The sequence below is a fragment of the Scyliorhinus torazame genome, chromosome 25 (genome assembly GCF_047496885.1).
Source record: "Scyliorhinus torazame isolate Kashiwa2021f chromosome 25, sScyTor2.1, whole genome shotgun sequence".
Lineage (NCBI taxonomy): Eukaryota > Metazoa > Chordata > Chondrichthyes > Carcharhiniformes > Scyliorhinidae > Scyliorhinus > Scyliorhinus torazame.
In genome coordinates this window covers 23,897,410-23,923,111 of record NC_092731.1, presented here as the reverse complement: position 1 = coordinate 23,923,111, position 25,702 = coordinate 23,897,410, and the positions used below count along the sequence as shown (strand labels likewise).

The window sequence follows — 25,702 nt, the reverse complement described above, 5'->3', positions numbered from 1 at the left end:
CTGAAGCAAGCTGAGATGTAGCTTCTGAAGAAATATAGCCAGAGTTTCTGCTTGGTTCTGACAGGATTCAGGTCTTTTCTTTAAAGCAGTGTCAAGAGATCGCTCTCAAAAGTGGAGTATCCATACATCTCTGTAAAGCAGGTATTCCTGAGCGCTAATTGCATTTGAAAGTGGATTGAGAGCCAAATGGTTTTTATGTTTGAATGTGAATAAAGATAGCAGTTAAGTACCAGTGTATTCGCTGTATTGATTGGCATTATTTAAGGGGTCATTTTAAGCTATATTAGTAATAATGTTTGAATATACCATGTCCCTATTTTTATTGACATAGCTCCTGGCGTGAGGTATCCTTTCCTCTCAGTCTTACAAAACATTGGGGTTTCTGTCCAGTATCCTAGCCACTGTTGGAGTGTGGTCCGAGATCGTAATAAGACCCCTCAGGATCTCGTGTTTCAATCAAGTCACCTCTCACTCTTCTAAACTAGGAAATAAGCCTAGCCTGTCCACCTTTTCCTTTATAAGACAACCTGTCCATTTGGGTGTTAGTCTAGTAAACTCTCTTCGAAATGCTTCCAACGCATTGGCATCCTCTAAAACTGAAGCATAACCTCCCTACCTTTGTATTCAATTCCCCTCTCAAATTATAACGTTGTTAGCTTTGCTAATTGCTTGCTGTACCTGTATATTAACCTTTTCCGATTCATGCACTCAGACATCCAGATCCATCTGCATCCCAGAGCTCTACAATCTCTCCCCATTTAGATAATCTTCTCTTTTATTCTTCCTGCCTAATTGGGCAGTTTCACATTTTCTCACACTATACTCCATTTGCCAGTCACTTAACCTTTGTGTATATTTTTCTCGCCTCCTTATATCCACTTCACAACTTCCCCTTCATCCACTATATAAATTGTATTGTAAACAGTTGAGGCCCCAGCACTGGTCCCTGGGTGGCAGCATATCCCACTTTTTGAACTCCTCCTCCATTTGCTCCACCAGCCTCGTTAAGTTGAGCTTATGCAGGGCCCCCCAACTCCTAACCACCTGAACCCCCAGGTATCTAAAACTTCTTTCTGCCCTTTTTAGCGGAAGCTCACTAATCCCACTTTCCTGGTCTCCCGGGTGCACCGCGAACAGCCCGCTCTTCCCCATGTTGAGCTTATACCCGGAGAAATCCCCAACTCCCTAAGGATCCGCATCAGCTCCGGCATTCCCCCCAGACTGATCCCTGTGGTACACCACGCGTTGCATCTTGTCAACTTGAAAAGGACTCATTTATGCCTACTCACTGCTTCCTGTTACCCAGTCAATCTTCTACCTGTGCCAATATGTTATCCCGTATACCATGAGCTTCTAGTTTCTGTGAACATTGGTTGCAAAGCGCTTTGAGAAGTCTAGTTGTGAAAAGCCACACATAAACACGAGCCTTTTTTCTTCTGCATAAAGATACTCTTCCCAAATCCTTTATTTGTTTGTGGCTGACTTTTATTTGTACTGCCTCGCTCATGCCTGGAAATGTTTTTTAATCGAACCAGTTCATCATTTTCAAGACCTCTTCATTCTCCACTTTGAGGCTCTTTTCTCTCGCGAAGACCCCATGCCTGTTTATTCTTTCAGGGGATGTGAATGTCAATGGCTAGGCCGGCATTTATTCCCAGCTTCTAATTTCTCTTTGTGCTGGAAAGACCTCTCCTTAACCTGCACAAGGGGGCAGCTCAGCACCCATTCTTGCCCTATAGCCTCAGAAGCCTTTCCTCTTATCTGTCCTATTCCCTTTCAAAGTTACTATTGAATCTGTTTCAACCGCCGTTCCAGACAGTGCCTTCCTGATCCATCGTAACTTGCTGCATTCAAAATATTTCCATCTTCCCCCTCGTTCGTTAGCCAGTTACCCCAAATTTGTGTACTCTGGATACTAAACCTCCTGCCACGAGAAACCTTTACTTGATTCACCGTCATTCATGATTTTAGACACCTATCGAACCTCCTCTTAACCTGCTGTCCTCTAAGGAAAGCAACCCCAGAGTCTCCACATCACTGAAGCCCCCTCACCTCTGGTCCCATTCTAGTAAATCTCCTCTGCGCCCTCTCTAAAGGCCTTGACATTCTTCCGAGATGGTGATGATGCTCAGAACTGACCATGTACTCGAGTTGAGGCCAAACCAGTGTTTGATTAAAATGTCTTGGCAGGACTTCCTTGCTTTTGTATTCTGTGCCTCTGTTCAGGACGAACAGGATCCCACATTTATATTTGACGGGCTTCTCAAATTGCCCTGCCACTTTTCAAGATTTCCGTATGTGAACACCAGGCTCTCTCTGTTTCTGTATCTTCTTTAAAATTGCACCATTTTGTTTATCTTTGTTATCTCTTCTTCCTACCAACACGAATCACTTCACACCGCTTTACATTAAATTGTGTCTGCCATGTGCCTACCTGTTTTGCCAGTCTGTCTGTCATCCTGAAGTCTGTTGTCACACAATTGTTACGGTGCAGGAGGAAACCATTTGCCCCATCGTGTCTGCACCTCTCCTAATGGGCAATTCACCTATTGCCCTTCTCCCCATAGCCCCGCACGTTCTTCTTTTTCAGAAAACCCTCCCATCCCTTTTTGAGTGCTTCAACTTAATTGAGGCGTACAAAATAATGGGATCGAGTGGGTAGGGCAAAATTGTTTCCCTTGATGGAGAATTCTAGAACCAGGGGACATAGATTCAAGATAAGTGGCAGAAGGTGTAATGGGGACATGAGGAAGAACCTTTTTACGTAGAGGGTCGTGGGAGCCTGGAATTTGCTGCCCGAGTTGGTGGTGGAGGCAGAGACCCTAAACTTTTAAAAAAGTTACCCGGATCTGCTCCTTGAAGGCTACGGACCGGGTGCAGGAAGGTGGCATTAGAAAGGGTACCTGGGTACCCTTGGGTTAGCATGAACCGGATGAGCCGAATGGCCCCCTGTGCAGTAACTTTTCTACGGTTCCAATTGGGCCTATCTCCACCACGCTCCCAGGCAGAGCATTCCAGACCCTAACCACTTGCTGTGGGAAATTGAATTCCTCATCACTTTTGCTTCAATTACTTTAAATCTGTTCCATCTTTCTCGATTCCTTTTTAAAATAAATTTAGAGTATACAATTATTTTTTTTTCTCCAATTAAGGAGCAATTTAGTGCGGCCAATCTACCTAACCTGCACCTCTTTGGGTTGTGGGGGCGAAACCCACGCAAACACGGGGAGAATGTGCAAACTCCACACGGACAGTGACCCAGGGTCGGGATTCGAACCCGGGTCCTCGGCGCCGTGAGGCAACAATGCTTTTTAAAATAAATTTAGAGTATCCAATTCATTTTTTCCAATTAAGGGGCAATTTAGTGTGGCCAATCTACAGCTTTGGGTTGTGGGGGCGAAACCCATGCAAACACAGGGAGAATGTGCAAACTCCACACGGACAGTGACCCAGAGCTGGGATCGAACCTGAGACCTCGAGGCAGTGAGGCAGCAGTGCTAACCACTGTGCCACGTGCCACCCCATCTTTCACGATTCTTCCACAAGTGGGAACAGTTTCTCCCTCTGCTCTGTCCAGACTCCCCCCTCCCTGTGATTTTGAACAGCTCTTTCAAATCTCTTCCCGACCTTCTTTCCTCCCAAGGAAAATAGTCCCAACTTCTCCAATCTATCTTCATAGCTGAAGTTCCTGATTCCTGGAATCAATCTCGTGAATCTTTCCTGCACTCTCTCCAATGTCTTCACATCCTTCCTGAAGTCCGCCGCCCGGAACTAGACGCAGTACTCCGACTCAGGCCAGACTGGTTCATCATGACCCCCTTACTCTTGTGCTCTGTGCCCTTAAGCCTACCATACTGTAAGCCTCATTAACCACACTCTCAACCTGCCCTGCCACCACCTTCAGTGACTGTCCCCTCATTTCTCACTGCAGTTCCTGCGTTGATATCAAACGGTGCAGTTATGTATTTGAATCTACCCAGGTCTGGGTTGTGTTAAAAGGCGCGGTGGTCCCAACACTGGAGACACCAAAGTATCCTCGTCTCCAGCCCAAAAATCGATCATTCCCCACTATTCTTGGCTATGTCTCGGAGTTAGTTTCCCATCCACACTGCCACAGCCCCAAGGGCTTCTGCTTTGCTAACAAACCTATAATGTGGGGTGTCTCAAGTGTCTTTTAAACTACCATATATACATAAACTGCTGCTGTTTTTGACCTGTACTGTTTTCAGCTATGGCCTGGTGGGTGGCACCTTTGCCCCTTAGTCAGAAGGTTGCGGATTTAAGTCCTGTTCCAGGGTCAGAACGTTAACAATCTGGGTGCAGTATTGACGGAATGCTGCATTGTTGCAGGTACCCTATTCCGGAGAGCCATTAAACCAATCCCCCTCCCCGCCCCCAGTGGATGGAAAGATCCCACGGCACTGTTCCGAAGAAGACCGGGAGAGTTAGCCCTGGTCTCCTCGCCAATACTTATCCTTCGACCAAAATCACAAAAAAATGGATAATCTAGTTATTGTCACATTGCTGTTCATGGGAGCTTGCTGTGCACAAATTAGCTGCCACGTTTTTCTGCATTACAATGGTGATGGTGACTTTGCTTCAGGGGAGGCAATGGCCGAGTGGTATTGTCGCTGGACTACCAGTCCAGAGGCGGAGGATAATGCTCTGGGGACCCGGGTTCGAATCCCACCACGGCAGATGTTGAAATTCGAATTCAATACAAATCTGTAATTAAAAATTAAGTGATGAAAACCAGGTGGGTTTTGACGATGGCACATTGTGGGTGACTCTTAAATGTCCTCTGGATAGGCCGAGAGAGACCCTCCGATCAAGGGCGGTTAGGGATGGGCAATACCTGCTGGCCCAGCCCAGCGACACTCCCATCCCGTGGACGAATCAAAATACTTCCAGTTGTGATGAAAGGTGTTATTTAAATGCAAGTTTTATTTTCTTTGTATTGGAGTTGCGGGTTCCTGGGTATGTTTTCACTCTCACTCTTCTCTCCTTCCCTCCACAGACGTTGAAGTATGCATTTCAGACCAGCGATCGGTTATGTTTTGTCATGGAGTACGCGAATGGTGGGGAGGTAGGTTTATGGCGCTCTCCCCTTTGTTTGGCCTGTGTCAGCCCTTCTCCTTGGCTGAAGACGCCGTGCCAGCTTGGGTTGGCGCACCGCTGCCATCGGCAGCCTCTGCCACCTTGCCAGTGTGTTCTTTTCCTCCAGGCAGCTGGCTCCTCGTCCACCCGGGAGGCCGGTCCTCGCCTACGTTGCCACCGACCGTCCAGCCATGAACAGAGATCAGCCTCCTGGGCCAACGGTTCCAGCTCAAGGCACTTGTGGCCACAAACTGCTGGAGTGTCAAAGACACACCCAGATTGGCCCTCCGTTGCTTCCCTGCCCCAATCTGACCTGCCGGTGACTTTAGTCCCACGCGCTGGGTGGCTGACGTGAAGGGGCCTCACTGAAGCACCTGGCAGAGCCACTCCGTCGTCATGCCGACGGGGATCAGCTTTCTCAGCTCAGCGAGCGATTGAAGTTGGGGCCTCTAAACTTCCATTTAAATTTAGTTCTGTGGCGTGGTTCCACCCTGCCCTGCTGCATCGAGAGCGCTCAGGTCACATAGCTTGGCACAGACTGAGGGCTCAAACCTGGGGCCCACTCTGAGCATCAGGGAGAAAGTCTTTATCGGTTAATGTCCCTTCCCTGACCTATATTGTCTTCCCCAGCCTTGGGAATTGCTGACAGCGTTGTAATGTTGTTCTAACGTGTTCAAGGCAGCGCTGAGCCGCTGCAGTCCGCGTGGAGTCGGCACACCCCGCAGTGCTGATTTGTGGAATGGGATGTTCGGAATGGAGGTTGGTACAGGGTGGAGTGGTGTCCCCCAAGGGTCGGCGCTGGGACCCACTGCTACTTGTTTTTGCTACATGCTTTGGTTTTGAAATATTGTGTAAAGTTTCAAACGTGCTAACGACGCCTATCGTGGGGAAGTGGCGAAAGAGGGCGGGTGATACTGCAACAGGACATAGATAGGCGAGCAGAATGGCCTGAGAAGTGTCAGACGGAGCTTAACACAGATGTTTTGGGCGAAAGGGAGAGGCAATACGGACTCAATAGCACAATTCTACCGAGTGCACAATTCTACAGTGAGCATAAACAGAGGGACCTGGGGGGGGTGCATTGATCTTTGAAGGTGACAGGACACATTGGAAGAGTGGTTAGCAAAACATATCGGATCTTAGGATTAATCAATATGGGTGGTGAGTGCAAAAGCAGGGACACTATGTTGAATCTTTATAAATGATGTGGCGATGCCGGCGTTGGACTGGGGTGAGCTCAGTAAGAAGTCTGACAACACCAGGTTAAAGCCCAACAGGTTTGTTTCGAATCACTAGCTTTCGGAGCGCATAGCTCCTTCCTCAGGTGAGGAAGCAAGTGGGCCACTGAGTGACCCTCCTTCATTTCGGGGGGGGGGGGCTGCAGGATTGAAATCGACCTTGTTCACTCACTGTGACCCCATGAATAGGGTTAAATATGGGCTGGTTTAGCACAGTCAGGCTAAACAGCTGGTTTCTAATGCCGAACAAGGCCAGCAGCATGGGTTCAATTCCCGTACCAGCCTCTCCGAACAGGCGCCGGAATGTGGCGACTAGGAGCTTTTCACAGTAACTTCATTCAAGCCTACTTGTGACGATAAGTTATTATTATTATTATTATTATTATTATTATTTACATTTAATGCATGTCACATATTTCAAAACAAATTATAGAAAATACGCAATCATTTAAAAATTAATAGAACTGTCATCAATTTCAAATGGTAAAAACAAAAGATCTAGTTGCCCTTTGGACATAGAGGGAGCGCATGGCTCTCATAGTCAATGTTGTGAGCAATTAGCACGCCCCTCACTTCGCTCGCCCCTCACTTCGCTCGCCCCTCACTTCGCTCGCCCCTCACTTCGCTCGCCCCTCACTTCGCTCGCCCCTCACTTCGCTCGCCCCTCACTTCGCTCGCCCCCTCACTTCGCTCGCCCCCTCACTTCGCTCGCCCCTCACTTCCCTCGCCCCCTCACTTCCCTCGCCCCCTCACTTCCCTCGCCCCCTCACTTCCCTCGCCCCTCACTTCGCTCGCCCCTCACTTCGCTCGCCCCTCACTTCGCTCGCCCCCTCACTTCCCTCGCCCCCTCACTTCCCTCGCCCCCTCACTTCCCTCGCCCCCTCACTTCCCTCGCCCCCTCACTTCCCTCGCCCCCTCACTTCCCTCGCCCCCTCACTTCCCTCGCCCCCTCACTTCCCTCGCCCCCTCACTTCCCTCGCCCCCTCACTTCCCTCGCCCCCTCACTTCCCTCGCCCCCTCACTTCCCTCGCCCCCTCAATTCCGCCGTCCCGGCAGGGAAAACAAACTACCTGGACGGGAATGTGGGGACCCTGCGCGTGGGCAGCGGTCAACAAAATGTCTCGTGGGGGCCACACCCAGATGGGGTCGCTGGGCCGCAGGTTTCCCACCACTGATCTAACTGAATGGTCCAACATACTTTTGAGAGGCTGAATAGCCTCCTTCTGATACTGTGTATGTTTGATGTTTATTGTCCATCCCCCACCTTGTTTTTTTTTTCTCCCCCTCTCCAGCTCTTCTTCCACCTCTCCAGAGAGCGTGTTTTTACCGAGGATCGCGCGCGCTTTTACGGGGCTGAGATTGTGTCTGCTCTGGATTACCTCCATGATAAGAACGTGGTCTACAGAGATCTGAAGGTTGGTATTCGGCCACGTGACGCGGCAGCTTCTGATCGGCCAATATCCATTCTGCACAAGCAATTGGGAGTGTAGATGAGGAGGCAGAGTGGGGGGGGAAGCGAGGACAACTTGTACCATCCTGGCGAAAACTGCAGCAACCTCTCGGGTTTATATATAAGCTTTATAATGTTTAAAAGTCTCCTTCACAAGAGGCTGGAAAAACCCTGAGCAAGTGGAGAGATTAGGAGGGGCAGCCAAGTAGGGTGGGATAGGTTTTAGGAAATGGCATAAAGAAGGAGAGACCGGAGAGGTTCCGGGTGGGGATGCCCGAGGTTAAGAGTTCCTGCAGCAGTTGAATTCTGGTTTCATTTCAGCTGGAAAACCTCATGCTGGACAAAGATGGGCATATCAAGATCACGGACTTCGGCCTCTGTAAAGAGGGGATAACCGATGGAGCCACCATGAAGACCTTCTGTGGAACCCCGGAGTACCTGGCACCCGAGGTTAGAGCATTTCCAACCTCCCATTTCCCTTCACCGACAAGCTTTGTGTGAAACTTAACAAAACACGTCTCAGAATTGGAATTCGATTTATGAAAAGAGCATGGTTAATTTTTCGTCAATCAAGTGTTTGTTGCTCTCTAACACTTTCCCCAACATATTTTTTCACCCCACACACTTGTCTCGTTTTTTTTTATTCATACGGCTGCAGAACTGGTTATAGTTTGATGTTGAGGTCCACAATCCACTGCTGGTGCCGTGTGAGTGGTTGTGAAGCCAACAGGGACGGATGTCTCCAGGCGGATGTTCAGTATGTGGGTGGTGCTCTGACTTGGATGCCACGGTCACCATTTGAGCCGTTCTTCATGTTCCACTTATGGAGCACATGGCCACAGCTTCCTCAGCCCGTGGCTCAGCAGTCGAGGGTCGCCCAGGCGTTCCTGGGACATCACCGCTCGGGTCCCTTCCCGATGTGTCATCGTCAGAGATCCCAATCCGCCATTGTCCTTTAAGGGGGTTTTTTCTGTTCTTTTAAGGTTTTTTTTTTTTAAGTTAAGGCATCATGATCGGCACAGGCTTGGCGGGCCGAAGGGCCTGTTCCTGTGCTGTACTGTTCCTTGTTCTTTGCCACAACACAATTATCCTAGACAGTCCCGCCCCCCCCGACCCCCAAACACACTATTATGATCGGCCTGTGGCTCGACAAGTCACACCACCTGAAAACGTGGCTTCTCTCTGAAGCTGCTGCCTCCTCAAGGCGTGGAACTTGGGGGAGGGGGTAGGTTGGGTGGAGAGATTGGTGACCTTGCTTTCTCCCACAGGGCAGCTGTGCAAATCTCTCTCCAAAGCAATCTTTCACGAGCAGACTGAAAGCACCGCACCAGATCATGGAAGAGAACATTCTTTGACCGCCTCTGACTTGGCTGTTGCCTGGTTGTAAATATTTTTGATTGTTTCCAGCTACCCCCTGCATGGTTGTATCTGCAATGCCGGACGGTGCTGAGACCAGACAGACTAAGGTTTCTTTACCTCGGTATTTTGGAATTCAAGGTGGGAGGGGATGGGGTGAAGTTTCTTGTGTTTAAACGGGCGCCTTACCCAGCATTACCCTGACCGCTCCTCTTGTCCCACACCAGGTGTTGGAGGACAATGACTATGGCCGAGCTGTAGACTGGTGGGGCCTCGGCGTGGTGATGTACGAGATGATGTGCGGCCGACTGCCCTTCTACAACCAGGACCACGAGAAGCTCTTCGAGCTGATCCTCATGGAAGAAATTCGGTTCCCTCGCACCTTGTCCCCCGAAGCCAAATCCCTTCTCTCGGGGCTCTTAAAGAAAGACCCCAAACAGAGGTAAGAGTCGCAAAGTGTCCGCCTCCCCCCAGGGTGGACGTTTTTCCAAATCGCAGCCCCCAAGACTTTGTGCAGCAGCCCATACCCAACTCGGTATAACCATCCCTGCAGAATGAAGTTATTTTTGCAATAAGCTCTTGCTCATGCTGCCCCCCACCTCCTCTCGCCCCCACGCCCATTCTGCGCAAAACTTAATTCTCAAAAACAGACCTGGAGTAATCAAAGGAACGATGGCCGGTATTATAATCATTTTGGCATTGCACGATCCATTCTTTCCATTTCAAAGTGGGACTCACTCACAATAGTATTGCTCTAGAATCTTTTTTTAAATTTGTTTATGGGATGTGGGCGTCGCCGGCTGTGCCGGCATTTATTGCCCATCCCTAATTGCCCTTGAGGGGGCAGTTAAGAGTCAGCCACATTCCCCCTACTGCTTGCGCCGGCCAGGTACTCCACCAGCCCGGTAGTGGGGGCGGCCCTGCGGATTTGGGGCCAGTGGAGAAAGCATGCAGGGGAGGTGGGTGCGTCGGTCTGGGCTCCAATTTGTGATAACCATCGATTTCCCCCCCCCGGGAACATGGATGGAGGGTTTCGAACATGGCGGCGGGCGGGGGTGAGGAGGGTGGGCGATATGTACCATCCCTGGTTTCCCGTACCAGCCCCTCCGAACAAGCGCCGGAATGTGGCGACTAGGGGCTTTTCACAGTAACTTCATTGAAGCCTACTCGTGACAATAAGCAATTTTCATTTCATTTCATTCATATGTTCCTGGAGGGGAACTTTGCGAGTTTGGGGGAGTTGGGGGAGAAAGCTGGGCTGGAAAGGGGAAATGACTTTAGGTACTTACAGGTGCGGGTTTGTATGCTGACAGGTCCCATCTCCCATCCCATGCCTCCCGCCAATAGGGATCCAGGACAGAATAGTCTCTAGAGGAGAATGTAGAGTCTCAGATACATTCAGATACATAGAAGGGGGAAGGGTCCCAGACGGAGGAACTGAAACTCAAATGGGAGGAGGAGCTCAGCGGGGAGATGGAGGACGGGGTATGGGCAGAAGCCCTGAGTAGGGTAAACTCAACATGTGCCCGGCTCATCCTGATTCAGTTTAAGGTCGTTCACCGGGCCCACATGACGGTGGCTCGGATGAGCAAATTCTTTGGGGTCGAGGACAAGTGCACTAGATGCGCAGGAGGACCAGCGAACCACGTTCACATGTTTTGGGCATGCCCTAAGCATAGGGGGTACTGGGAGGGATTTGCGGGGATCATGTCCCGGCTGCTGAAAATAAGGGTGGTGATGAGTCCAGGGGTTGCAATTTACGGGGTTTCGGAAGACCCGGGAGTCCAGGGGGAGAAAGAGGCCGATGTTCTGGCCTTTGCTTCCCTGATAGCTCGGCGGCGGATACTGTTGGCATGGAGGGACTCAAAACCCCCGAAGACCGAACTACGGCTTTCGGACATGTCAGGTTTTCTGGGTATGGAAAAAACCAGGTTCGCCTTGAGGGGATCTGTACTGGGGTTCGCCCGAAGGTGGCAACCATTCATCGACTTCTTCGCGGGAGAGTGAACGTCAGCAGGGAGGGGTGGGGTGGGGAGATTAGAGGAGAGTAGGAGGGATAAATAGGCGGGTAGTGTCTATGGGAGAGGAGCGGGCATGGGCATTATGGTTTGGTTGAAGTGTTGGTTTTCCGTTGATGTTTGCATATTTTTGTAACTGTTTACAATGCCAAAAAATACCTCAATAAAATTGTTTGTTTTTTTAAAAAATGAGTCAACCACATTGCTGTGGGTCTGGGGTCACATGTAGGCCAGACCGGGTAAAGACGGCAGATTTCCTTCACTGAAACATATTTTTTTTAAAATATTTTATTGAGGTATTTGAAAATTTTTATAACAGTAATAAAAACAATGACATCGACATGGTAAAATAAACATTTCCCCCCCCCAGCCCAATCTTCACGCACCTCAACCATACAAGAACAACCCCCCCCCCCCCCCCCGGAATACTGCACCTGCAGACATTTTTAATTTTCCCCAAGAAAGTCGACGAACGGCTGCTACCTCCGGGTGAACCCTAACATTGACCCTCTTACAGCAAACCTTATTTTCTCAAGACTGAGAAACCCAGCCACGCCACTAACCGAGGTATCCACACTCGGTGGTGGGGGGGGGGGGGGGGGCTTCGAGTCCCTCCACATTAACAAGATCCATCTCAGGGCTAGCAGGGAGGCAAACGCCAGGACGTCGGCCTCTTTCGCCTCCCGGTTCCGACACTCCAAAGATCGCTACCTCCGGACTCGGCACCACCCGTGTTTTTAGCACCATGGACATTGCCTCAGAAAAATCCTGCCAAAACCCTCTAAGCTTCGGGCATACCCAAAACATGTGGGCATGATTTGCTGGGCTTCCCCGCGCACCTCGCACACCTATCTTCTACCCCGAAGAACTTGCTCATCCTAGCCACTGGCATGTGTGCCCGGTGGTCTACCTTAAATTGTATCAGGCTAAGCCTGGCACATGATGAGGAGGTATTAACCTTGCCTAGGGCATCCGCCCATAGACCCACCTCTATCTCTCCTCCGAGCTCGTCCTCCCACTTGCCCTTAAGCTCCTCCGCCGGAGTTTCCTCTGCCTCCGAAAGCTCCTGGTAAATATCCGATACCTTCCCCTCTCCCACCCAGGTACTGGAAACTACTCTATCCTGTATCCCCCGTGGCAGCAGCAGCGGAAAGGCCGGCACCTGTTTTCTCAGGAAGTCTCACACCTGCAAATACCTAAAACCATTCCCTGCTGACAATTTAAATTTATCCTCCAAAGCTTTCAAGCTGGGAAAGCTCCCGTCTATAAATAGATCCCCCATCCTTCTAATTCCTGCCCTCTGCCAACTCCGGAACCCGCCATCCAGCCTACCCGGTACAAACCTGTGGTTATTGTAAATCGGGGTCCAAATCGATGCTCCCTCCCCTCTCTTGTATCTCCTCCATTGCCCCCAGATCCTCAGAGCCGCCACTACCACCGGACGTGTGGAGTATCGGGTCGGCGAGAACAGCAGAGGTGCCGTTACCAATGCTCCCTGACTAGTGTCTTTACATGACGCCGCCTCCATCCGCTCCCATGCCGACCCCTCCCCCACTATCCACTTCCTGATAATGGCTATATTAGCCGCCCAGTAGTAATTGCAGAGGTTCGGCAGCGCCAACCCCCCCCCCCCGACTGCGCTCCAGCAACACTTTCTTCACTCGCGGGGTTTTACAAAAAGCCCCAAATAATCTTATTCACCCGCTTGAAAAATGCCTGAGGGTTGAAGATGGGGAGGCACTGAAAGACAAACAGAAATCTGGGGAGGACCGTCATTTTCACGGTCTGTACCCTCCTCGCCAGTGATAGCGGGAGCATGTCCCATCTCTTAAACGCCCCTTCCATTTGTTCTCCTAACCGGGATAGGTTTAACTTGTGCAGTGCCTCCCATTTCCGGGCCACCTGGATTCCCAGATATCGAAAGCTCTTCCCTACCATTCTAAGCACCAGCTCTCTCAGTCTCTTCTCCTGACCTCTTGCCTGGATCGCCAACATCTCGCTTTTCCCCCATGTTCAATTTATACCCTGAAAAATTGCCAAATTCCCCCAAGATTCGCATTACTTCCCCCATCCCCTCCAACGGATCCAAAATGTACAAGAGCAGGTCATCTGCATAAAGCGAGACCCGGTGCTCCACCGCCCCCCCTCCCCCCACCCCGGCCGAACCAGTCCTTTCCAATTCCTAGAGGTGCTTAACGCCATGGCCAATGGCTCTATGGCCAGAGCAAACAGGGACAGGGGGCACCCTTGCCTCGTCCCTCGGTGTAGTTTAAAATACCCCGATCTCAGCCGGTTCGTACGCACACTCGCTACTGGTGCCTGATAGAGCAACCGCACCCAGTCAATGAAGCCCTCACCAAACCCAAACCTTCCCAGTGCCTCCCACAGGTAATTCCACTCCACCCGATCAAAAGCCTTCTCCGCATCCATTGCTACCACCACCTCCGCCTCCTCTCTTTCTGAGGGCATCATAATAACATTTAGAAGCCTTCGAACATTGGCCTTGAGTTGCCTGCCCTTTACAAATCCCGTCTGGTCTTCCCCTATCACCCCCGGGACACAGTCCTCTATCCTTATGGCCAGTATCTTCGCCAGCAGTTTGGCATCCACATTCAGTAGAGAAATTGGCCTGTATGACCCGCATTGCTCCGGATCCTTCTCCTGTTTCAGGATCAATGAAATCGAGGCCTGCGACATTGTTGGGGGGAGGACTCCCTTCTCTCTTGCTTCGTTAAATGTCCTCACCAGCAGGTGGGCTCAATATCTCTGAAAACTTCTGATAGAATTCCACTGGGTAGCCATCAGGCCCCGGGGCCTTGCCCGACTGCATGCCCTCCAGCCCCTTGATTATTTCCTCAATCTCAAGTGGGGCTCCCAACCCCTCCACCAGGTCCTCCTCCACCCTCGGAAACCTCAACTGATCCAGAAATTGCCTCATCCCCTCCACCCCAGCCGGAGGTTCCGACTCATATAATTTACTTTACTGTAAAAGTCCTTAAACACCTCGTTCATCCCTGCTTGATCCAGGACAGTATTACCATCTCTACTCTTAACTTTACCTATCTCCCTGGCCGCCTCTCTTTTCCTGAGCTGGTGCGCCAACATTCTGCTTGCCTTTTCCCCGTACTCCTAGATCGCCCCCCCCCCCCCCCCCCCCCCCCCCCCCGCCTTCCTCAACTGTTCCTCTGCTTTCCCTGTGGTTAACAGCCCAAACTCCACCTATAACCTCCGCCGCTCCCTCAGTAGCCCTGCGTCCGGGGCCTCCCAAGTTTCTCCTGTCCACTTGGAGCATCTCTTCGACTAACCTGTCCCTCTCAGCCCGTTCCACCTTTTCTCTGTGGGCCGGTATCGAGATTAATTCCCCTCTGACTACTGCCTTCAAAGCTTCCCAGACCGTCGCTGCAGAGACCTCCCCGTATCATTTGTTTCCAGGTAGTTCTGGATGGACTTGTTAACCTGCCCACAGACTGCCTCGTCTGCTAGCAACCCCACATCCAATCTCCACAGCGGGCGTTGCCCTCTTCCCTGAAACATATTAGTGAACCAGATGGGTTTTTACGACAATCGACAAGGTTTCACGGTCTTCATTCGACTTTTAATTTTTATTGAATTCAAATTCCACCATCTGCCGTAGCGGGATTCGAACCCGGGTCCCCAGAGCGTTAGCGTGGGTTTCTGGTTTATTAGTCCAGTGACAATACCACTGCATCCCGCCTTCACAGTGCAGAAGGAGGCCATTCGGCCCACCCAAGTCTGCACCTACCCTCCTACCTAGACCCACCCCCCACCCCAATCCCAAGCTATCCCCGTAACCCAGTAACCTTATGTGACCTTTTGGACACTAAGAGGCAATTTAGCATGGCCAATCCACCTAACCTGCACAGCCTTGGACTGTGGGATGAAACTGGAGCACTTGGATAGCGCAGGGGGGTGGGGAGTGGGCCTAGGTAGGGCGCTCTTTCAGAGTGTGCCGGTCCAGACTCTCTGGACTGAATGCGCTCCCTCTGCAATATAGGGATTTTATGGGTATTGAGAGATATGGGACAACGGTCCACATGGAGATAAGAGTTCGGATTTGGAATTAGATCAGCCATGATCTCATTGAATGGAAGAATAGGCTCTTTGATCTAATTGTCCTCAGCCTGGTACCTGCTATCCAGATGTTGAGGCTTAGTACGCTCTTTTATTGCCAACCTAGCCAAATAATTCTCCCTCCCATGGGTGGAGAAGTCTGGTTACGTGTTTGCAGGGCTATCGGACCTGGCCGCAGAGAAATTGGAACTGAGCCAGTGCTGTGTGGCAGGCGGGGCAATCCAGTGGCCATAAGACCATAAGACATAGGAGCGGAAGTAAGGCCATTCGGCCCATCGGGTCCACTCCACCATTCAATCATGGCTGATTTCAACTCCATTTACCCGCTCTCTCTCCATAGCCCTTAATTCCTCGAGAAATCAAGAATTTATCAACTTCTGTCTTAAAGACACTCAACGTCCCGGCCTCCACCGCCCTCTGTGGCAATGAATTCCACAGACCCACCACTCTCTGGCTGAAGAAATTTCTCCTCACCTCTGTTCTAAAGTGACTCCCTTTTATTCTCAGGCTGTGCCCCCGGGTCCTAGTCTCCTCTGCTAATGGAAACAACTTCCCTACATCCACCCTATCTAAGCCATTCATTATCTTGTAAGTTTCTATTAGATCTCCCCTCAACCTCCTAAACTCCAATGAATATAATCCCAGGATTCCACTGATCATTGACCAGCAATCTGGCTGCTTGCTTCAAGCTGACCTTGGGGCTGGAGTTCCTCCCACTTGGCTCTGGGGGCACTTTGCAAGCCCGTGGCTCTGGTGCCCCTGCCCTGGGTACCATGAGAGACGCGAAGGAGGGCAGCTGACGAGGAAGCTGTCCCGGTAGCAATCCGTCCTTCCGGCGAGCCGCGACAGCAAGCTGCTGAAAATCACGCCTTGCCTGGCTCAGCAGAGAGGCTGTGCTGCTGCATTGTCACCCGGCACGCATCCTCTGCTTGGGCAAACGACATGTGCCACTCGCGATCCTGCTGCACAAGCGGATTGGAATCACTGTTTTCAGCCTCCCCTTTACGTCTGGCTTGCTTACAAGCAGAAAGCTAACGGCACTCTTTGTGTGTAGAGCGCATGATCCCATTGGATAAGTGCGGGATGAATTGCAGTCTATGTGCACGTTGTAAAAAGGTTATTGGTATTAATGTGGAAATGTTCGCGTTTCAGGGGAAAGAAGAATAAACTTCCATCCAATTCATCTTCGAGGTAGCTGCATGCTACGGCGGCAATGGAGTTGTTATCCAATAAATCTGTCTACAGCAAACCCAGACATGAGGCGAGGCCAGAAGGGGCAGGCCCATGGGTAGGGTGGCTTAGGCTAAGGGCGAGGATTCTGAAATGGCCACAATGAGTGATGGGGAGCTGGTGGAGGGCGAGAGAAGCTTGCTGGGAGTCAGTGTCATATTCACCTCTGCTCTCTCCCCCAGGCTGGGTGGCGGTCCTGAAGATGCAAAAGAAGTCATGCAGCACAAATTCTTTGTCCCGGTTAACTGGCAGGACGTCGTAGAGAAGCGGGTGAGTGAACCCAAGTGGTGGATGAACTTCATTTATCGCTAGTTCGCAAAGAGAGAGGCTCAGGATGTGGAACAATCTGAAAAGGATCTCCCTCATCAGTTTGACCTTGTGTTGTGTGTCTTGTGTGTGTCTACGTCTGTGTGTGTATGTGTGTGTGTGTGTGTGTGTGTGTGTGTGTGTGTACGTCTTGTTGCTAACTTTTGGTTGGCTCTTAATTTGGCTCTGTATAATCACGTTTGCTCAAGAGTCGCCAGGTATCTTTCGACACCGCCACAAGGTTCAGAACCGAATACTGATCAAAGACTCGATACACCAGTTAGTTAGTTCAAAAGCAATGCTCATTTATTTACACACAGTCAAATCTACTCATAAACTTTACAAACTAAACTATCACTATTACTAAAGCCTATACTTAGCTTCGGGTGCCCACTCAGTCAGAGGAACAATGGCTGTTGCTCGGTTCTGAGGCTGCTGGGTTGAGCTGTTTACAGGGTAGCAACTAGGAGCGTCTATCTCGTAGCGTGCGTTGACTTGGGACTTACTTGATCTGCTGGTCTCTCTTCGGTGAGAGCCAAAGGAGGAAGATTCTCCCTTGGGGGGATACCTTTTATACTGAAAAGGGCTTTGTGCGCTTTTGGGCGGGCCTTGAACTTGGCTTCAACTAATTGGGTCTTTCCCAATCACCTGTATTGATTTTCCTCCAATAGAGGGGTGGTTCCCTGATCGCTGGTCGTGTCCTGGTGACTGTGAGTCTGCTTTGTCTTATCTTCTGGCACCGGGGAGTCTGCCTTATATTTGTGTATCTAAATGTTTCCCTTTTGTCCCTGGAGATGGCTCATTAGTATGTAGATTGTTTGGTAGTTTCTGTTCTGTCTGAGAGTTAAAGGTTCTAATCAACAGACAAGGCTTGCACCTGCTTGTTTCTTAGCATTGTCCAATTTCCCCTGCACTCCTTGCAAGTGTCCATTTTGTAATCGGGACGTGGCCATCCCAGATGGCTACACTCTGTCTGTCTGTGTGTGTGTGTGTACGACTTTGTCTGTGTGTATACGTCTTTGTCTGTGTGTGTGTGTACGTCTGTGTCTCTGTGTGTGTACACGTGTGTGTGTGCACGTCTGTGCGATTGCGGGTGCGCGCACGTCTGTGTGCATGCACGCAAGTGCGCGCACGTCTATGAGTGCGCGTACATCTGTGCATGCGGGTGCATGTGTCTGTGTATGCGTGCGAACGTGCCTGACGGCAGGTGGTTTGTGGAACTACATGCAAACCACACGCTACCTGAGATGCGGCTGGCTGCCAACATGATGGGGGGGGGGGGGGCGGGGGGGGGGGTTCTAGGCTCGAGCTTTGTTCTAACCTTCTGCAGCCTTGAAACCCACATGGGTTTGGATGGTGCAGTGATTGTACTGACGCTGAGCTAATTCCTCTGTCCTCCATCCTCTTTCTGTTCAACAGCTTGTTCCCCCGTTCAAGCCCCAAGTATCCTCTGAGACCGACACCCGCTATTTCGATGATGAGTTCACGGCAGAGACGATAACAGTTACGCCCCCAGATAAATGTGAGTATTAAATCCCCATTACAGATCTGGAGCTAGCAACCAGGCAGCGTAGAGCTCCCGGGCTCTAGCTGCCGACACGGCCCAGAGCATTGCCGGTCCGTGGACACGCATGCGCACGGCGCCAGCATGCAGCGGCCACGCCGTGCTTCATGGCGGACCCGGGCCGCAAGAAATAAAGCCCCCACTTCGGCCGACTCGCGCCCCGGACCGCCCCCCCCCCCCCTCCAAACAGTGCCCCCAGCCCCAAATAATGCCCCCCCGCCCACGGATTGGCCCTCCCCCAACTGTGGACTGAGTCCTCAGCCGCCACGCCGAGTTCCTGACGGGTGCGACCATGCAAGTCCCATGCCGGTCAGGGACAGAGCCAGGGGCAGGCCTGAGGCCGTGGATACGACGTGCGGCGAACTCCTAAAGTACGCCGATTTTTAGGCGCCGCCCTCGATTTTGTCGTCATTCGGAATTCTCTGCCTCATCGCCGAACGTGATTTCGGCGCCTGTGATCTGGGAATCCAGCCCAAGATGGCCTTGCAATACGCAAGCTCTTTATATACATATACTCAGACACTAGAAGGATATAAAATTGCAAAGAAGGAGGTATTTGATATATTATCTGTATTTAAAGGGTCCGGTTGAGATGCATCCAAGGACACTGCAAGAAGTGGGAGTGAAAATTACTCGCTATAATTTTTTCGGTCTTCCTTCGACTTATTGGAGGGTGGTGCCAGAGGCCTGGAGAATTGCAAGCCTCACACCTTGTTCAAAAAAGGATGGAAGCTTTGAGAAACGATAATTTGGGACAAATATGGGAAAGCAACCAGAGAAAGGAATGCCAGCGTTCTAGAGTCCCAAGGACTGATCCCACCACCACCTCCCAGAAACACCTGCCAGGTGGGCAGTCAAAGATGTGGCTCCAGGATCGGGCCCATCAGCCACGCTGGAACCCACCGAACCCGTGACCAATAACAAGAGTTTCTTGGGTGGGCAATCACACTCGTTAGCGAGTGATTCCCGGAGACGAATAGTCACGTGGGCAAATGTGGGTTAATTAAGGAAAGTCAGCATGGATGTCTTAAGGAACAATCATGTTTAACTAATTTGCTGGAGCTTTAAAAAAAAAAAAAAATTCCAATTAAGGGGCAATTTAGCGTGGTCAATCCACCAACCCAGCACATCACGGACAGTGACCAGGGGCAGGGATCACCCCTGGGTCCTCGGTGCCGTGAGGCAGCAGTGCTAACCGCTGCGCCAGCTGGAGTTTATTTTTGAAGATTACCGAGAGGGTCGACGAGGGCAGTGTTGTTGATGTGGTGTACATGGCCTCCCAGAAGGCTTTTTATGCAGTGCCACACAATAGACTTTTGAGCAAAAGTTATAGCTCAAATAGAATAAAATAACAACATGGATACAGAATTAACTGAATGACAGAAAACATAGAGGTTAATGATGTTTCTTGGCTGGAGGAAGGTTGGTAGCGGAGTTCCCCAGGGATCAGTGTTGGTTTTCCTGATGCATGTCAGTGACCTAGACCTTGGTGTTCAAGGCACTGTGAACCGTGGTGAGGACTGTGTAGAGCTTGAAAAGGACAGAGACAAATAGGTGTAATGGGCAGACAGGGGGCAGATGAAGTTCAGTACAGAGAAAAGAGATTTATTTGGTAGGAAAAGTATGGCGCGACAATACAAGATAAATGTTACAACTCTAAAGGGGGATGCAGGAGCCGACTGACCTGGCTGTACATGCGCATAAGTTATTAAAAGTGGCGGGGAGGCCGGGAGTGCAGATTTTAAAAAAATCTTACAATATCCGCTGGGCGAGTGAAGGACTTCCGGTGGCGGCACTTGGGAGGAGGTTGTGCACTAGGTAGCTCCCGCCAGGACGCTTGTTTTTTTGGTGGCTAGATTATACACCAGAAAGTAGAAGGAGACCATTGAGGAAGTATGTGAAAAAAGGTGGGAACTAAGAAGTCTGCAGGCGGAAATCTTGACTGACTTAGGTGTCGAGCCTCAATAATAGTAATCGCTTATTGTCACGAGTAGGCTTCAATGAAGTTACTGTGAAAAGCCCCTAGTCGCCACATTCCAGCGCCTGTTCGGGGAGGCCGGTATTGAACCCGCGCTGCTGCCTTGTTCTGCATTAGAAGCCAGCTGTTTAGCCCACTGTGCTAAACCAGCCCCTGGAGCTGGCTAAACATCAGCAGGGAAGATGGCTAAACATCAGCAGGGAAGATGGCTAAACATCAGCAGGGAAGATGGCGGTTCTGCCGGTTGCAGCTATCCCGATCCCGGCAGACACGAGGTACCGGCTACTGAATTTAAAAAAAATAATTTAAAGTGCCCAATTCCATTTTTTCCAATTAAGGGGCAATTTAGTGTGGCTAATCCACCTACCCTGCACATCTTTTTGGATTGTGGGGGGTGAGACCCACGCAGGCACGGGGAGAAAGTGCAAACTCCACACGGACAGTGACCTGGGGCCGGGATTCGAACCCGGGTCCTCGGCGCCGTGAAGCAGCAGTGCTCACCACTGCACCGCCGTGCCGCCCTATGGCTACTGAATTTGACCAGCACTTCGTGAGGCAATGGAGAGCGATGTTTGAAACCCTCCGTAAATCGGTTTGAGGAGGCGCTGGACCCTGTCCGAGAAAGGTTGGCGAGAACTTCGGAAGCGGTGATGGAGCCTGTTGAGATGTCGAGGCCCAGAGAACAAATTGCCTCGCCGTAGCCCGATATCTCGTCAGTGGCAGAAAAAAAAAGAGCCTGAAGGCAAAGCTGGATGACCCGGTGAATCGGTCAAGGAGACAAAACCTCAGTCGTGGGATTACCGGGTGTGGAGGGCCCGAATCCTGCTGTGTATTTCTCGCTGATGTTCAGTAAGATGATGGAGTTGGATGAACTGGCGAACCCTCCGGAACTGGACCGGGCCCGTTGAACACTCCGGCCGAATGAGCCACCAAGAGCAGTTATTGTAAAATCTCATAGCTGTCCAGGAGAAGGAGCACGTCCTGGAGTGGGCTAAGGATATCCGAGCGGAGCTTGCGAGGAGGTGGGCGTCCTTCAGTCAGACTAAAGCAGCATTGTACAAGAGCGAGTGCGGTTTAGAGTGGTGTACCCAGCGAGGCTGCAGGTTACCTTCGAGTTAAAGGGCGGCTACTTCGACACTTCAGAGGAGGCTGAGGCCTTTATTACAAAGCACGGACTGGAATCAAGTTCAATTGGCTCTGTGGGGACTTTAATGGTTGTTGAGGGGAAGGGTTTGGGATTTTTTTTGTATTCTGTACATATTTGTTGTTACTTCCTTTTGTAATCGGATGGGAGAGTTTTACATCCATAGATACATCAAAGATAGGGGCAGGAGGAGGCCCTTCGAGCTTCTTTCCGCCATTTATCACGATCATGGCTGATTATCCAACTCAATAGCAGAAGCTGTATGCTGGGGGAGGGGGGGTTAACAGTTCTGAGGAATATTGTTGAAGGTAGTATTTGTGGCTCCCGGTGGGATTTTGATATTTGTAGGGGTGTTGAATTTTTGTTGTACTTTTTGCAGCTTGGAGGGTAGAGGTGTTTCTTTCTCTTTTTTTCTGTTGTGGGTGGGGGGGGGGGCTACATCGCTAGGAGTTAATTTTTATCTAGCGCACGGGAGTAAGGTTGGGGGAAGGGGCTGCGATCTGTTGGACCTGTTTTTCGTGTTTCAGTGAGCCTAGTGTTTTTGTTTTGTTGGGGTTGGTTAGGAAGGGGTGCTGTTCTTTGGTATGTGGCCACATTTGGGTGGGGTCTGATTTAGGGGAGAGGTGGGGGGGGCAGTTAGTTTTCTGATGGTGACTATGGGGTTTCTTTGTTTCACTTTATGGGTGGGTTTGGCATCTCGAGTGGGCCTTGGACCTACATTCTCTGGGCACAGATTTAAAGTAAGAAGCAATGGTGGGAGGAAATGCTTCTTTACACAGTGAGTGGTTCGGGTCTGCAGTGCACTGCCGGAGAGTGTGGTGGAGGCGGGTACAATCGAGGCGTTCAAAACTGAATGAGGGTGTTCCCCGATGAGGATGGATGTGCCAGGTTGGGGCGTGGGGGGTGGGGGAAGAGGCGGAAGAATGGAACCAGGTGAGTTGCTCATTCAGAAAGACACGATATGGGGCAAACAGCCACCTCCTGCCCTGTGATTCATAGAATTTACAGTGCAGAAGGGGGCCATTCAGCCCATCGAGTCTACACCGGCCCTTGGAAAGAGCACCCTACTTAAGTCCACGCCTCTGCCATTTTCGGGTGCCTAGCCTGCTTGAGGGTCCAGAAAAATCCCCCCCTCCCTCCAATGTATTCATTCCAGCTTTTCCACTTACCGTCACTTTTTTTCTTTCCTTCCCCCCTACAGTTGACAATTTGGACCTGATGGACAGTGATCAGAAAGCACACTTTCCCCAGTTCTCCTACTCGGCGAGTGTGCGAGAATAAACGCTGCGAATATACCAAAAAACAAAAACCCACCCAGGACTTTCTGCGGCGAAGGCAATTCCACATCATCCCAAAACCTTTCCATCATCGGCCTTCAGCTGCCACCTCGGGAGTGCCAGGAAGCGCAGGTTCTGCTGAATGGAAATTCAACACCGGTCCACTTTCATTTTAGAAGTTTTGTTTTTTTAAATATATGTGTACATAGTTGACAACAGCGAAACTTGCAGTGATTGTTCCACTGCTGCAAGAGCCACGGTTTGGGATGTTTGTGCATATTTTAAGGCGACATCTCTACAGCGAGGGTGGTCCCCGCACTCACCCGATGCCATCCGCGCAGAGCGAGGTCGCAAACTGCTGACACCGCTCGCTCCGCCTCATTACCATTCGAAAGTTTCGCTTTCTTTTTTTTTCTCCCACAAAAAAAAGAATGATTTCAAAAATATCGTCTTTATTATCGTTCCACTGGAGGGAGACGCACACGTGTGCACCATTCGGGCATTGGCAAACACACACACGGGCATACCGACGGGCTCTTGCAGGCACACACGCACGCACGATAGTTGGAACGAATGCTACGGTTCTGCACTACACTGAATGTTGCAGGGGCCGCACTGATGGGGTGTGGGGTTGTCAGGGGGTGGGGGGGGGGAGATCCTCAGCATTGCAGTTTTATTTCCATACCAGTGGAGGTTAATGATCAGACTCTTGTGACATTTCTGCCGTTTCGATTCTCTCATTGTTGCAGCCTGCAGCCAATGGCGTTTGCGGAACAGATAAGAGGGGGCAGGCACCTTCCTTACATTCTCCTCCGCTAATGTTGGCGGGCAGATGGATGACTGGACGGATCGTCTCTGTTGAATGTCCGGTTTATGCTGTTGAATATTTCCATTAGTTGATGGGGAGCCAGACTAGCTTTTCCGCACAACCCGCGCCTGTCTCGGACGTTTCAGTCAGTGAGTGAGCTACCCAGAGTAGAGGTCACTAGTTCAACACCCCCTGCTGAGATAAATAGAGGGGGGAAGAGACTGGTTAAGTTTTGGAGGAGAAAATACCCTCTTACTGCAGTATCTCTGTCCTGGCGAGGCTGACAGGTGAACCTAATGCATTTTTGTGATCAGTTAGGAACATTTCTATATTTTAATGTGTATTCCTGCTGACGCCAGTGTAGACCCAAACTTGATTGGTTGTCATCCAATTTTTTTTGAACAAGTCAGTGTTAACCTTCTGACAGTCATGAAATGCCTCGTGTACTGCTCGTAGGTTCTTGGGTGCCTGTTGGGTATCGGGAGGCGTGTTGGTATCACATATACATGGGCCCGTCCACTCCAAGTACCAGCGGGTTAGGACGCCAACGGTTCTAAATGCTGTGGAGATCTGGTGACTGTCAGGTCTCCAGATTGGTCTCTGCCCATGTTGACTGAGTTGGGGGCTATGCAATGTCGTCATCTCCTCTGTCCCCCCCCGAGGTCCATTGTGCTGGTCGATAATCACTCACATCACAGGATGCAAAGTCATCTATTCCGTACCGTACAACCAGCCCATACTGTAACTGTTACAGATTGCAGCTCTATGGGTGGGTTAAGCTCTACTGGTCCATTCTGTAAGTCAGACACCTACACTTACGGGGCTGGTTTAGCTCAGTTGGTTGGACTTCCGGTTCGTGAAGCAGAGCAAGGCCAACAGCGCGGGTTCAATTCCCCGTACCGGCCGAGGTTATTCACGAAGGCCCTGTCTTCTCAGCCTTGCCCCTCGCCTGAGGTGTGGTGACCCGCGGGTTAAATTGCCACCAGTCAGCTCTCCCCCCTCAAAGGGGAATGCAGCCTCTGGTCATCTGGGACTGTGGCGACTTTACCTTGCCTTTACACCTAGGCTCCCCTCCACCCCACCATCTGTTAAGGTCGATTGTTTACCTTGACTACTAGCTACTCACAATGTCGTGTGTGAGCCTGGATGTTACAATGGTGAAAGCCTCCCTGGTTAGCTGAATGGATCCAGGTCCCCTCCTGGCCACTCCCACACATGTGCCTCTGTATCTCTCTGGCTCTCTCAAATCGTCCCAGAAGGCAGGCTGGTTCACGTGCCGGCATGTTATCCAACAACTCTGTTTTTGGAACCTTTAACCAAACAAAGCCACACCTTAACCTTGCCGTGCATGAACACCGCATGGCTCCCTTCGTCTGAGAATAAATATAGACTCCAGACTCCCCCATAATGAGCGAAATGTTTTCATTTGAATCTGAGACTGGTTGGCAATGGACTAGACACAAGAGGTTTGCCACCCCCATTGCCGCACTCCCTTTCTGAACCCCAATGAGCGTTTAACTATTGAGACCAGTTTGTTCTTCGCCCAAAAGCCAGTGGCTTGATCTCTAACCTCGGCCAACTCTCGGCTTATAGAGTTTCAACCTTTGATCCAACCCCCCACCCAAATATAGATGAGCCCCAGCCATTGCCACACTCTTGTGTGACTAACCCAGTCCCTCCTGATACTCCATGAAAATCCCTCCTGCAAGAATTAGTTATAAAAGCCTCGATGCCTGCCTTATTAATGTGAGGAGAGCTGGTTAACTATCCTTTCGTTCCCCCACCTTTGTCCCGATGCCTCGGACCCGTTTTCAGCTAAATTTAAGCCGGTGGCAACACTTCATCCTAAATGGCCTCAAATTCCTGCCACCGTGACAGAGATCATTTCCAGTTATATACATACTTTTAAAAAGTCTTGTTGCTTTGTGAGGACAGTTAGTAATCAGCATTACCGGCATTTGCACAGACCCCCTACCCCCACTGGTGTCTGCCAGTCGAAAGTGGAGTGTCTAGCCCCCACCTGGCAGATTTTTAACCAATGTCATTTCAGATGTTTGGCTTTTTTGGAAGATAGGTTTATGTGTAAACAAGAGAGTCAACCCTTCAGAGAGCACGATGAGGTGTTTGTTTACCTCTGTGCAAAG

General features: G+C 50.6%; 1 protein-coding gene across 2 annotated transcripts in view; it reads left to right on the top strand.

Annotated features, from left to right (window-relative positions):
• The window catches only part of LOC140402426 (RAC-beta serine/threonine-protein kinase), a 127,738-nt gene extending 102,354 nt beyond the window's left edge, over positions 1-25,384 (top strand). For both annotated transcript variants that reach the window (XM_072490197.1, XM_072490198.1), the window contains 7 exons: positions 5,018-5,086; positions 7,628-7,750; positions 8,107-8,235; positions 9,369-9,583; positions 16,664-16,751; positions 18,207-18,309; positions 22,675-25,384. In XM_072490197.1, coding sequence (XP_072346298.1) covers positions 5,018-5,086; positions 7,628-7,750; positions 8,107-8,235; positions 9,369-9,583; positions 16,664-16,751; positions 18,207-18,309; positions 22,675-22,754 — 807 coding nt within the window. In that variant the 3' untranslated portion in view covers positions 22,755-25,384. The remainder of the gene's footprint in view (positions 1-5,017; positions 5,087-7,627; positions 7,751-8,106; positions 8,236-9,368; positions 9,584-16,663; positions 16,752-18,206; positions 18,310-22,674) is intronic.
• Positions 25,385-25,702: the final 318 nt, after the last annotated feature.